The sequence below is a fragment of the Tachysurus vachellii genome, chromosome 6, assembly GCF_030014155.1.
Source record: "Tachysurus vachellii isolate PV-2020 chromosome 6, HZAU_Pvac_v1, whole genome shotgun sequence".
In the NCBI taxonomy this organism is placed as follows: domain Eukaryota; kingdom Metazoa; phylum Chordata; class Actinopteri; order Siluriformes; family Bagridae; genus Tachysurus; species Tachysurus vachellii.
In genome coordinates, this window is record NC_083465.1 from 3578771 (window position 1) to 3593016 (window position 14246).

A 14246-nucleotide genomic window follows, 5' to 3' on the forward strand; every position below is an offset into this window, starting at 1 on the left:
TAACGTTTTAAACCCGTCCAGAAAAGAATAAATGAATTTTAAAAATAAATCCAAATGAGAGGAAGACTTCTGATCTCTTTCACTTTTTTATTTTTTTTTTTACTACAAATTGGACAAGCAAAGTATGAATGAGAGAGACACTCATCTCTATAGTAACTCTCGTCCTTTTCTCAGCCCCACTGAACCTTATTATCTTTTCTTTCTTTCACAATATCCCACACATATTTTTGTCCTCTCTGCTCTGAGCAGCTGGTAAAGACATAATCAGTGCTTTACCCACAGAACAACTAACTAATGAAAACCATCCCCACGCCGGCTTTTTATTGATCATAAATCATGAAGATGTCACAATCAAACTATTTGCACACCCTCGCATGCGGCTCCGGCCAAACTGCTTTCACACGGGTTTTATTGATCGTAAATCATCCGGACATCATAATCGAACGGTTCATGCACACTTTTTTGTGCGTGTGCTGCCTTGGTGCATAAGGTCGCCTATTTCCAAGAGGGATTTAGAACAGGCTTTGCTTCTCCATGCAGTTACGTCCATATGGCAGCACAGTATTTGGGATTTGTGTTGGATTTTGGAGCGTACAAGTGTTAATAATGAGGGGGAAAAAAGCTGTCTGAAGAATTATGCTGCTCAAAGCTGTGCATGTTGACATATAACTGGTCATTGTGTCAATCAGTGAGGTTAATTTACAAAAAACTTTATTAATAACTGGTACATATATAAATATATATGTGTGTGTGTGTATGTGTGTGTTCCAGCTAATAGCGTTTAGTCGGTGGGGCAAGTAGCACTTCTGGATGCTGATTGGTTACACATAAAGCGTCACGGCAACAAATACCCGCCGTTTTTTCTTCTTCTTTGAAACCCAGCAACAATACAAACAGCAGGTGTGGCTTGCCAAAAGGTTTTTAGTACCTGGATGACATCAAGCAGTCTTTTATTTATTTATTTATTTTTTAAAGTAAATTCATTGCAGCCAATTTTGGCCAGTAATGTACAGATGAATCGAACTAAGGAACAAGCTTAATTCAAACAAGCATGCAGAAAACAGCGACTTAAAAAACAAACGCATGATGCAACACACATAAAAACAGCGCTCCTCGTAAATACATAATAAAACTTCCCAAAAACTCATGCAGCATGAACTCACATAAACACACATTAGCACTTCTGAGCGAGCGACTAGCAGGTTCACGGATCTGGATCTGATTCCGGACACTTAATCCACAAGTTTTATGGAAATATAAATCCTGAAAATGTAAAATTAAAGAGCTCAGGGAAAGGGGAATGAAGCACGGAGCTTAAACTCACATTGTGTTCTTGACGTGTTCTTTCTGCTGCGCACCTGCTCAGTCCAGAGAGTCGGGTACTGGGTGATTTTGTCTAGATGGGAACATGACAAAATCAATGAATTGTATTGAACATTTTTGCCATAAACTACAAAAAGAAATTGAGGTTCTACAAAAATGTTACCCTGCATTCACACAACCAGCAATTTTTTATTTAGCAAGCGATGCTGTCTTTAATTGTCGGTTGCCATGGTTTCATGGGCTTATTATACTATACCTGTACAAACTACACAGCTGGCTAGAATTCTGTAGAAAACCACCAAAGCTTCCCAAATTTGCATGTAAAACATCTGTTCTATATAGAAGAATAAAAATAACACAACATTGTGCTTTTTCTACATGAAAACTCCATGTAGAAAAACACCAGTACGCATGAGTTCGAAATCACCAGCTCTCATTAAATCGGAATTACTACACCACCGATGGGAAGAGATCAAAAAATCATTACATTATAGATGGTCTAAAAGGTTGTTCATCACGAACCTTCTTCGTCGGTTGGCGGCTGCGTCTCCTCGACGAGAACGACAGACTCATCATCTGCGTTTAGAATGGAAAAGATTTGCAAGGAAACTACAATTACAAAAGTAAGCTAAACATTCAAAACTTGTTATAGATGAAAAACTATTTGCACATGGCCCGGCCAGTAGAGAAGAGGACTGAACGAAGGGAAGGAGGAAAGATCAGAAAGAAATGAAGAGTAGATATTATAGTGGTTATAATCGTGTTTTGTTTGAAAAACAAATGACTTAAAAAAACTCTGTATAAGTCCATATGTAGTCAATACACCATGCTGATGCAAGATTCAGACTCAAATGCACACAAATACACAAGTTTTGCACTGCGTATTTGAAACTAATACGAAAGAGCTCATGTTATGTTCGAGGAAAAGCGAGTAACAGAGCTGTGTCGACGCCTGGTGAGATGAGGTCATATCCTTATTAGAAGATCCAAAAGTCTGTTTTTTATTCAATCTGTTATTAAAAACTAATGCAGTTTGGGCCAGATACATTTTTTTAAACAAGATTCCTTCGTTCATATTTAATCTAAGTCAAAAAAAAAAAGTTTGCTCTTATTGTCTGAATGGAGTAATGATAATATTGCATGATGCTAAAAGCAAACAGAACCCAACAGTTTTTAAGGTCTTTTGAGGCAACCGGTTGAGCCGTATTCAGACCGCTGGATGTAAACAGAATTACAAAATGTGTAGAAGTGTTAGAAAGAGTCTGCGGTGTCAGAGCTTTGTAGTGATCGTCTTCACACCATCCTGTAGTTGATTGTTTTCCTGGAACAGAATGCACTGTTGTGTTGTATTCTTTACATACCGACTGAATCCATTTTTTTCTTTAATAATCATTCGATACAAATGATGAAACAGTCGGCCACCTCAGCCAGGCCAAGAAAGATCGCAATCTGAAGCAATCTTTGGTCATGGAGTGCATATTCAGTCCCTTTGTCTTCATGGATATAACTGTTTACCAAGTTTCTGTTAGAAGGGAATTGAAGGGATTGCAAAACCCTTGCAAAATGACCCATGATCCATTGTTGTCTTATTATTGTTGGTCTGGAAGGTCTTTGAGGAATTCATTGATGAGTGTCCATCTCACGCTCGCACTGCATTTATTCCGCTTGGCGTCGAAAACCAGCCGAGCGTCAGTTCGACAGCACAATGGCTGCACTTGCATGATCTTAAATATTTCCTATCTGCAGAGGTCACGTGTAGGTGAGCCGGGAAAATAATTACTACTCCTTCAAAATACTCAACATACCAGTATAATAACCGTAGAGTCTGGTATATTTTGTATATACTAATTTGTATATCTCAATTTTTATTATTTTGGCCACAGTTTGGGTCGGATTTAGAGTCTGGGACACAACATTTACAATATTTAGACAAAGAAAGTGTGTAACTGCGTGTTCAGAGTCGGAGCACGCGTGTGCTTTAGTCAATTTCCTCTGCTGCCCATTCAGATTATGCAAATCGTCCCTGAAGTTGCCAGATTTTTCTTTAATAAACATGCTGAGATGAAGTTTCATGAGGTTCTGATATACTGTGATGAAATTGTCAGACAGTAACGCTCGACTGCTCCTCACTGCATTCAGTATTGCAAAAGAAAAATGTATTTAGGTCCACAGTCAGAACTGAGAGTGAGTGAATATTAAACCCTCACTATGTATGAATAACTCAACTTTCAATATTGCTCAATATGTTGTTGGGTTTTTTTTTATTTTCAGTATGTAGACTCTATTTTAAATCCAAGCTGCCATAACAAATAAATTTCCCTCCTGGGTATAATAAGTGTCATCTTATGTAGGAAAGTACAATTCCACAGCTAAAATAAAGTAATAATCCAACTGTAAGGGAAAGAAACCGAAACAGAAAAGGGAAACTGTGAAATGGGCCAAGACGGCAATCTCTGCCTCTGAAAAGGACTGGAAGGAAAGTCGGTTTGTTAGTGAAGAACTTTTAAAGGCTCTTAATCTGGAGGGGGAAAAATGGTGATGTGGCTTGCATGAGGTAGATGAGTTAAATGCTGCTGTTTCTGTCTGCTGTAAAATGAGACGCGTTAATAGAAGTCGTGATCGAATAGTGGACACTTGAGAGAAAGAAGAAAAAAGGGTAAAGTGTATACAAAAACGCTTAACAAACAGATACATACAAATACCGTGTCAAAAATATTATGTTTGCGTGCAGACATGCGTTCTACGACATGCGGAATGTACCTGCTTTTCCTGGATCTCGAGGCATGACCTTCTCATGAATGGAGCCTGAAAACATGTCAACACGTTACAGTCTTGACATCAGCATGCCATGCAAGAAAATCTACACAATGAGCTGTAATAAATAACAGCACTCCGAACACAGCATGAAGAAATTCACACCAGGCCTGGTTACGTTTAATAATCAGAAAGCTGTCTTCCAAATCATGTCTCAAGACCCTGTGTGACATCCAGGCGTGTTTTGAAGACTGCAGGACAACATAATGACACCATCCTGTAGCTGTGTTGAACAAGCAACAATGTTGTATTGATTAAAACCCTTGCATGTGCGATTAAAATAGTTATCTAATTGGCCTCTGCAGTCGCGCAAGGCAAAGCATGCGGATTGTTCTAGCAGTCATCGGGGGACACTGACTTCCCGTCTGAATCGGCTCTGGAGCTGGCAGCTCATAGGAAGGCAGGTGGTTTTGGTTATGTGATAGTTTTGGCAGTCTGTGTGAGGCTGGACCTCGGGAGGATTAAAAGGTTGTTTTTTTTCTAACCGTGTTCGAAAGCAAGGCTGCTTTAATGCGAACAGGTCGAGTGAGAGATTCAAGACGCCTGTATTCGTTCCCACATGGCTCGTGGCTGCAAGACCAAAGCGAAAAGCTGACTCCTGTTGAAACTTGAATGTGTCGCACCAGCGAACACGTCTCGCAACCTGTCAGCGATCGACATCACCATACGTACTGAGGTTATTCACACCGGGTTCTGCTGAAGGATTCAGCTGGGACTACGTGTACTCGTGTACATTGGGCGTGTACTGAAATCTCTCAGTATCTTCGCTGATCACGTTGTTTATATCTGTACACCTTTTGTTTTTGGGCTGAAATAATCTATTGCTGTGTGGCCTTACAAATATTAAAGGAAAAATCCATCTAAACGAGTCTTACATTTGTATCTTTATCATTAAGTTTATCGTCACGATTTATTTTGTAATACATTCTATGTTGTTCCATGTTGGTGTTCAATTAGCCCTGATGTCATCTCTAACTAATTAGACTGCTGCTTTAATCCTTTATTCTTTGCTTTATCTGTACAAATCATCATATGCTAATATCGCCATCAATACCATCACGCTAGCCTAGCTCATGGAACTCGGCTGCATCATATCGCTGCGCTGCATTCTGTAAATTTTCAGTCCAGCATTCGCAAGAACATCTTCACTACTTCTAGATTGTTCTAGATTCTAGCTTCAGTTAAAACTGTAAGTCATTTGTGAAGTCAGCGATGCAGACAACCGCTAACTTCTCTCGGAAATGACGAAAATACGCGACCAGCTTACAAATCAGAACAAAAATCACTAAAGATATCTGGAATATTTCGGGATAAACTTACGTAATGCGTTTTAGGATGGAAGATTGAGATAAATGATAAGTTGTCCTTTCTTGCAAGTGTTGTCAAGTTCATATATATATTTTTACACCAATGTCTAAATAGTATGGCAGATAATGGTAGGTGGTGTAATATTCGGACTATTTAGTACAGTAATATGTAATTTAGGATGTAGGGAACACAGCCATTTTTCCATAATACTGGGTCTTCCAGTTGCTATTTTTAATTAAGAATACAGACGTTTGTTCTTCCTGGAGTTATTTCCATTTTTGTCAGCATGAGACATACGTGCATGACATCGTGTATAACATCAGCTGTCATCTTAGGCGATCGTTAGCTATTTTCAGTCGGCTGTAATCCTTTCAAACTAGCTTGGTGTGTCAGAGTGTTCAGACTTCTGTTCAGTTGGCAGCTCTGGCAGCGCTGTCTCATACTTGTTTAGTTGTCAAAGACTAAAGACTATTTAGAGTTGTGCATAAAATTCAGTTTGCACGTTGACAAGACATTCATAATTCGGATTGCTGCTACCGAGTGCTAACTTTTTATAATGATAATATAATAACATAAAGTCAGTTGATGCAGTGCAGCTGAGCAGGTGTATACCTTCTGTATATAAAACATCCAAAATCTGCAGAAACCTCGGCCTCGAGGCTGTTTTCACGTGGAGTGAAAATGGATTTTGCAATTAAAAAAGAAAAGTGAGATAATGATCCTTACCATGGCACCGAGGCTTCTTATTGGCTACTGCTGTGCCACTGATGGGTCTGCCAGTGGGTGTTACACACCAGCAGTAACCAGTGTAGCTGTGGCACTGGACCTGAAAGAGAGAGAGAGAGAGAGAGAGAGAGAGAAAGAGAGAGAGAGACTTAGCTGAGAAAACTGAGCTTGTTAACTCGGAAGCTAACAAGATCATTTTTCTTATTGTTGGACTCATTCTCTGGCTTTTGAAATTATTTGGTCACGCAACAGCTCAAGCGGGTTGCATTCAGCATTTTTCACAGTCGTGCAGCTATTATGGTCTCTGAGGTACTCAGAGTGTTATGACATGAAATGAAACTGAAAATCAGACCATGGAGAAAAGGCCATAACACAGACACATCAGCGCGCTCACCAGTAAACCCATTCGGATATATAATTACTGGCAGGAATTTAGCTGTTACATGAACCTGTTATTTATAATACAGACATTTTTAATACGGACCACAGAGCCGGTCGAATCTCGGGTCAGCGTTCAAAACAGCACGTGTTTTATTCCTTAAGTCACTTTTATACATATGTATACGTTCACATTTAAATGCTGATGGAGCTTCAACTTCATGGTTCGCCTCGCTCACCTCGCTGTACGTGCCGTCCGGGTTACACACGGGAACGAACACCTGTGGGAAAAGTTTCTTGGCCTGCTGCTCTGTGTACTTCTTCTCAGCCGCACACCTCGATGTTTCTAAAGCAACAGCACAGGTGTGTTTAATCAACAGAAAAATTTATTAGCAACTTTGATGAGAAACTAATAGGATAAACAAGAAAACCTTCACATTACGTTCATCGTTTACGATTTAGATTAGACTATAAGCACAATTGAACTAAATTAACCCCCAAACATTTGGTATAGGGATGTGTGTAACCGAATATATCATTTGGTTTGAGCAGGTAATGTTCTATAGATACCAATATGATGTTCTTTATTCAGGTTTATTTTTGGACAGAAATGATTACAGGGCAGCTAGTTGAGAATAAAGGTCCAGTGGGATGCAACTGCATGAGCGTGAGGTTTTTGCATCGTTAACGCGAACGGATTCATTCTTTCATCGTTAATAGTTGCCTGGTCACGGTCACGGTGGCGGTTTGTTTAATTTTTGGAGCTCGGAAAGCAGCAGTGGGTCCTTATTTTATCCTCTCCTGTGATTTGGGAGCTCTGAGTCATGGGTGGGAATTTGGCGGGCGACCAAATTTGGGAGCAAATACCGCAATGTGAAATTAGGCCACGCCCACTTTGGATTGAAATCCTAAATATCTATTAGTTCTATCATCGTTAACCTAAATCTCTGCACAGTAAAATAAGATCCTGCAAATGCTATTAGTCTGATCCATTTTGCAGCGATCACACAAAAGAGGGAGGAAAAGGGGGATTTAAGAAGCCGGATACATTCTTTAGGTTTGCCAGTGCCACTAATGTGGTAAAAGGCTTTTTTTTTTATTTCCTGGATGTTAGGGAAATTATGGATATGAATACATAAGGAAAAATAGACGATTTATATTCAGTATGTAATGAAGTGTGCAAGCGTGTGATAGAGAGAGAGAGAGAAAGAGAAAGAGAGAGAGAGGTTACAGAAGTAGGAGATTCATGCGTGACTGGGAAGAGCAACAACAGACTTCTTTTACCAGACTCATCAACAGAGAATCCACACATCACCAACACACACACACACACTTCTTCATCACTCCCGCTGGACCGACTAAGTGGACTCTCTCAGTGTTGGCAGCGACACATGAAGCCACAAACTGAAGCTCCACCAGCGTGGCTCAGAATTTCACCAATGACACATGCTCACTTTCTCCACTGAGCAATGCTGTAATCTGGTGCCCCAGACGGATGAGGTGGCACCTCATGCCACCGACGGACACACTGCCCAGTCTGCTAGACCAAAAGAATAAGAAAAAAGACAGATGGGGAGGAAAAAGAAAAAGACGACTAGTGCGAGAGAGGGGTTAATGCAAACAGAGGAACAGGGAAGAGGTTAAGAATGAAAAACTTAAGAAACTTCTGCAAGTGCTGTCTTTGTTTGTCTGAGTCTGGTGTAAGGAGAACAGAACGCCTTTAACCTCAGATATAAACCGGATAAAAATAACGATGAGTCATTTCTCAAAAAATATAGATATTTCAGCAGATTTGCGGTAATATAAATAGAATAAATAACTCCACACAGCCTTACTTGCTGATGCTAATGAAAAAAAGATTGAAGAGCTACAGCAACACTCACCCTCATAAGATTCAGGGTACACTACAAGTTGACAAAGCATGGGATGGATGGATGGATGGATGGATGGATGGATGGATGGATGGATGGATGGATGGATGGATGGATGGATGGATGATTGGAAAAAATGTATTATTGTGACAATGAGAGAATTTTGATAAATGGAGAAATTGAATAAAAGTGGCTTACAGATCAGTGAATAAAGAAAAGACACTACGGGAAATTATGCCACTTGGTCCAGATGGATCGATGAAGAGAGGGTTAGTGGAAAAGGTTGAGAAGGATGAGAAGAAAAGAAGGACGCTGCAAAGTTTTTCCTGTATGGAAAAAACACAAATAACGTCTACAGAGAGGATGAGAAAGGGCTGGAAAGAGTGACGGATGGGAGGCTTGAATCATACGGTCTGGGTATGGAAGATTAAAATGTCCCAGCACGAGAGCTCCACACAATATGATTTTTATGCTTATCCACATATTTCGGAGAGTCTGAAGGATGTTGTGATCGCCGATGCTTTGATTTATTTTTTTCACTCTAAAACTGGCTTCCCACAATTTTCTTCCCATTGGATTAATGTTGTTATTTTGACCTAGAAACATATCCTTATCTTTATCGGCATCCCGAGGGATAAATAAAATTGCACCCGTTTTCTCTACAAGGCTGGACGACTTCCTACAGAAACAGATCCGATCGTCCCAAACATGCGGTGTAGCCATGACAACAGTTATAAATAATGATTATTTCTGGGACACTTCATGACCGAAAAGCTGGTGATCTCTGTTTTTCCGTTCCTTTTGTGTTTCTTGTGTTTCTACTCACTTTTATGCTCTTATACGTGGTGGCAGGGGCAAGAGGTGATAGAGAGACAGACGTGAAGAGAACAGAGGAGTGAAAGAGGTCATTGAGTAGAGAGAAGAGACTCGAGGACGGTTTAGGGGTTGACCAAATCCTCCTTAGAGATCCTAACACAATAGGAGGGTTTGTGTAGTTCATTTGACCTTTAACCTTGCTTGGTAATGAAAACCATTACGTTACTCCCAGATAACAATAAAGTCGCTTTTTTTATATATCAGGACCGAGAAGACTTGATCTAAAGTTCCTCTATCAAGAACTTCTCAGTTTATTTAAATAGAAGTGAAAGATTGTCTGATGGATCCTGACCTTTGCATGAGCCTCGTATGACTTCCAGCTGGGGGTCGCGGCACTTGGCGCGCTGGAACTCGCAACGCGAGGCGAAGGTTCGTCCGTCAGAAGCGCACAGGGGCTTGCGTTGAGCATTGGCGCAATCAGTGTTACACTCCTTATCCTGGTCGACTCGTAGGAACTGCAGCAGGGAAAAAAAAGTGAGACCGTTTTAGAAACCTACAAAGGATTTTCATTTCAATTTCAATGGCTATCCAGTCAATGTAACCTGGGCTGCGGAAAATCACTCAGAGTAACAACTCGTTTAAGCTTTCTCTATAAAGATACAGTACGAACCAGAAAAGACAACGAAATCGTTCCGATCTTGCTCGGCTTCGAGAGGAAAGTTCCCCAAACACAAAAAACGGCACAGTGAAGCCACAACAGGAAGAAAAAAAATCTGAAATCAATAATATAGAGTAACAGAATAAATATTTTGGAACGAGTCAGAATTCCAAAGATGTTTGAAATTCAGAAATCTGTGAATCCGTGGACACCGTGTGCTTAAGTTGAGACGAGACGCAGGTCATGAACTAAAACTGGAAATGAAATAAAAAAAGTTATTCACTGTGATTCATTCATCAAACTGACAAGGGCGCTGACTAAAATATATCAGTTTATTCGTTATTGGACGTGTAATATATGTACTAATCCTTATTCTTTTTATTCTTGTGGCTCTGTTTCGTGGCTTTATTATGTGACTGTGTAGCCTTGTGGCGCTCTCTTTGTTCTCCCTTACGTCTCTCTTGCACTTGTTTCTGGTCGGTCAGTGGAAACCCATCCTTGTGGTGCTTACATCACTGTCAGCTCTTCTACCAGCTCTTATTCTATTCGGCTTCGCTCGTAGGACAAAAGCGTCGGCCAAGTAAATAAATGTAAATGAAAATCCGAGCTGGCAGGATATCTGAAAACATCAGTGGTACGAACAAAAGGACAAAGAGATCTATTGTGGCAGTAAATAAGGCAAGTAAGGCCTGGTTTGGCATGCAAATTTTTGTGGTTTTTGTCTTTTTGCTGCATTGTCAGCAGCGTTGGACAAAATTGGTTGCAGATACTGTATGTTTTTAGCATGTGTTAAGACTTGTCTTATTAAACATGTGTTACGGCTTTTTCTTTTTCACCACAGGTTCTCAAATCACCCTGAGCCACTATATATATATATATATATATAAGTATTATATATATATATATATATATATATATATATATATATATATATATATATATAATTCACTATATATATAGTGTATAAACGCTTTTAGATGCACCTAAGGACAGTATGGATTATTTTGTTTTTGTAACGCTTTATAGATCAAAAATGTTGAGGGATACAAGTGCTCAGTCTGTTTCAGAGGAAAGACATGAAACACATGAAAATAATTTTTGCTTCCCAAGTGGATAATTGCGAACTTTTCTGAAACCAAGAACAACATCATAAAGTCAGTGTTTATTTTATGTGGGTAAAAAATCATAAACAGAGAGCATCAAACAGGGATAGGAGATAATCCATACACCGGGAATCAGGGAAAAACAGGCAAAGGGCAAATACTAATGCTAATGCTAACATCTTGGACTTACGAAACAACAAGATCTAAACTGAAACACAGAAGATGTGAACACAGTAAGATAAACTGTCAGGGACTGAGACAGAAAACCAACACAAAGTCACATGACCAAACATAAAAAAAAAGAACATTGAGTGAACAAACAACAAAACGACGTTTATGAAGATCCTTCCTGCAATAGCGGTTTCTCTGTGTGATGTCTCTGATGTCCACAATCACAATCAAAAAATGTTTCCGCTCTGTCTAACTTTCACCTCATTTACTTCACATCTAGTCACCTTTTATTTAATTTGGCTTATAATCCTGGCTTTTTTTTTATAAGCCTGGGGTGCTGTTAAATAACCGTTTTTTTTTTTTAATGGCATAGACGCCAGTCAAAATAACTTCCTAGACGCCAGTCAAAATAATCGTTTTTTTTTTTTTTGGAGCTACATTTTGACTTTTGTGGGCGTCACCCAATGCAAATCATCCGTGACGTGGACACCCCTGGTAATTTTATGAAAGATTGGCTTTGATGAAATTGATTGTTTAAATCAAAGCACACGGTACTGCACATAACACACAAAGGGAGAAACGGCAGAAGTGTGAGAAACTCGGTTAAGATCGAGCTCAGGTATGAATAATGCTTGATGTAGAACTTTAGCTATCATGGATGGATTTTCGTCGTTTGGGAGACTTTTGTGCCCATAATACGACCCTATTCTGTAAGGCTTAACGCTAATGGTTTCATAATAGCAACAGCTAATTTTTTTTAAGCCCTCGTCAAACTGCAGGTGTTCCCCGATTGTTGCGTTTTCACTAGCGACCTCCAGCTCGACCTTTCATGCGGTGAAGCGCTTATTCAACTCCTGAATAAAAGTAACATCCACACAGTCTGTTCTGCCACTCACAGCTCCATTCCCTGCCTTGTCTTGCCTGGGAAGCGTAAACGAGACGTTCAAAGATGGTCACATGTGATGCTTTTGTCTGTCTGTCAGTCTCACACCTGTGCACTGCCTCACACACACACACACACACACACAGAATATATGCGAGATGAAAAGGGAAGCCTTTCTGTTGACATTTGCAGCTTTTATTTCATCCTCATTTGTCTCTCTTATTTTCTCTCTCTCTCTCTCTCTCTCTCTCTCTCTCTCTCTCACACACACACACACACTTACAATCAAAAACCCCGTTCTAAATGTGTCTGCGCTTTGTTTAGCCAGTGTAACATTTCATGCAAAATATTCAAGAGTGGGCATGAAGTTGGTCACGCTCTGTTGAGTCAACAGGTGTGGGGTTTATGCGAGAGGGATTTGTGATTATACACGGAAAAAAAACCCACAAGCCGAGCTTTTCAATATCTCTCTCGCTCTCTTTTTTTTTTTAAATAAATGACTCACTCTTTACCGCTAATTCTTCACCACAAAGCCTCAGAGCCTCAAAGGCCTCAAAGGCCGCAGGACCACGCCTCAGTCGTAAATCAGTAAAGAGGAAAGGAAACAGACACTTTGTCGGGTAAATCGTTGCACGTCCAGAAAATTAGCTCTACATGACAGCTTACAAATGAGCGTGTGTGTATGTGAGAATGCGTGTATGTGTGTTTGAATGTGTGTTTGAAGAGTTGTGCACCTGGCAGAGGGGTGACTAAGAGGGTTTAGGGAATAGTTGCCCCACGGTGAAGGGCGTCAGCACTTCTGTCATCTCTGGCTAAAAATCTTACATGGATTTATGTAAGAGAAGAGAATAATATTGTGTGTGTGTGTGTGTGTGTTAGTCCAAATGATCACAAGTGTGTGTGATGAATGTATGTGCCGCTGAAGCCAGAGGTTTTAAAAAAAAGCCTCGCTAATTTCCCTTTCATGTGTATAAGTGGCCGGCGTGAACTCTCCGTCCTTTCTTTCACTTTTTCCGCTTCATCCGAATATAAACCAGGCAATAAAAGAACAATAGTTCTTCTCAATTCACTCACCCCGCTGCCCCCCCCCCCTCGTCTTCTCCTTTTTTTGTGCTTTATTTCATCCATTTCGAAACGAATGAATATTAACTCGTGCATGAAAGCGTCTCCTTTTTTGCGAGTGCTGTTTGGGGTCTGTGTGTTTCCAGCTCCTGACTGACAGTGTCCCACTGTCTGAGGTCACCGAGGCCCCTCACCCTGCTCCCCCGTTCGCACTCGTCCTGTCTTCCTCTCTCTTCCTTCCCCCCTGTCTATCTCTCTGCAGCTGTGCCCTCGTGCCCTGTTCACTCCGTCTTTCGTGGATGTGCTGTCAGATGTCTCTGCGGGAGGCTGGAAGGAGTTGTCAGGCACCAGCTTGAGTTTGTGCCGGTGAGAAATTGAGACCCTTAGATTCCGGGCAAAATGACCGTCTTTACATTTTTACTGAAATAACGAAAAAGATTCATTTATGGTTCATTTTTTTTCCATAATGAAATAATAATGAAATATAATTTCACATGCTTTTTTCTGAATAATATTATTTTCAAATATTTACTTCAATCACTGTCATATATGATATCCGTTAATATATGATTTTTTTTCTAAAGTAAATAGAACATTAATATTTAAATGAGATCAGGCCAAATTTGTACATTAATATGTTTTCTATAAAATTTTCTGTATATCACACACACACACACACACACACACACACACATGCACTATATAGGCAATGTAAACCACACCTATTCACCTACGGACAAAACCAGATGCACGATCTAGCTAACAAAATAATTATACACAAAAGAAATGTAAAAGAAATTCAGCAAACAAATGCATTTTGCCGTGACGGAATACTGGCAAGCTGCCAAAGGGTAAAAAAAATTTTCTTTTCTGTCTATAATATGCCTCGACAAGCTCAAAACGTGTACACGAGATATATTTATCGTATAATTTTACCCAAACCTCGTGTTGGCTCAGGTCAGTGAGCATAAAGATGTCTAAAACCTCACTAGCTTTATTTACACATGAATATCACGCTGTGGTCAAGCCGCGTTCTGTAGTGAACTGGACATAAGTCTAATGAATTTGTTTTGTAATCGGATACAGACGTGTCAGGACATCCGTGATGCACCTGCACTTATGGGATGAAGTAG

The 14246-nt window shown here is 40.0% G+C and overlaps 1 protein-coding gene across 2 annotated transcripts in view; it reads right to left on the minus strand.

Annotated features, from left to right (window-relative positions):
- smoc2 (SPARC related modular calcium binding 2) overlaps positions 1 to 14246 on the minus strand; it is a 33648-nt gene that overhangs the window by 11968 nt on the left and 7434 nt on the right. The window contains exons 2-7 of one of the 2 annotated variants that reach the window (XM_060871790.1): positions 9589 to 9751; positions 6789 to 6895; positions 6172 to 6271; positions 4084 to 4128; positions 1846 to 1932; positions 1325 to 1396 (exon numbers count right to left, since the gene is read on the minus strand). In XM_060871790.1, the coding sequence (XP_060727773.1) occupies positions 1325 to 1396; positions 1846 to 1932; positions 4084 to 4128; positions 6172 to 6271; positions 6789 to 6895; positions 9589 to 9751 (574 nt within the window). The remainder of the gene's footprint in view (positions 1 to 1324; positions 1397 to 1845; positions 1933 to 4083; positions 4129 to 6171; positions 6272 to 6788; positions 6896 to 9588; positions 9752 to 14246) is intronic. The other variant, XM_060871791.1, reaches the window with a different exon arrangement.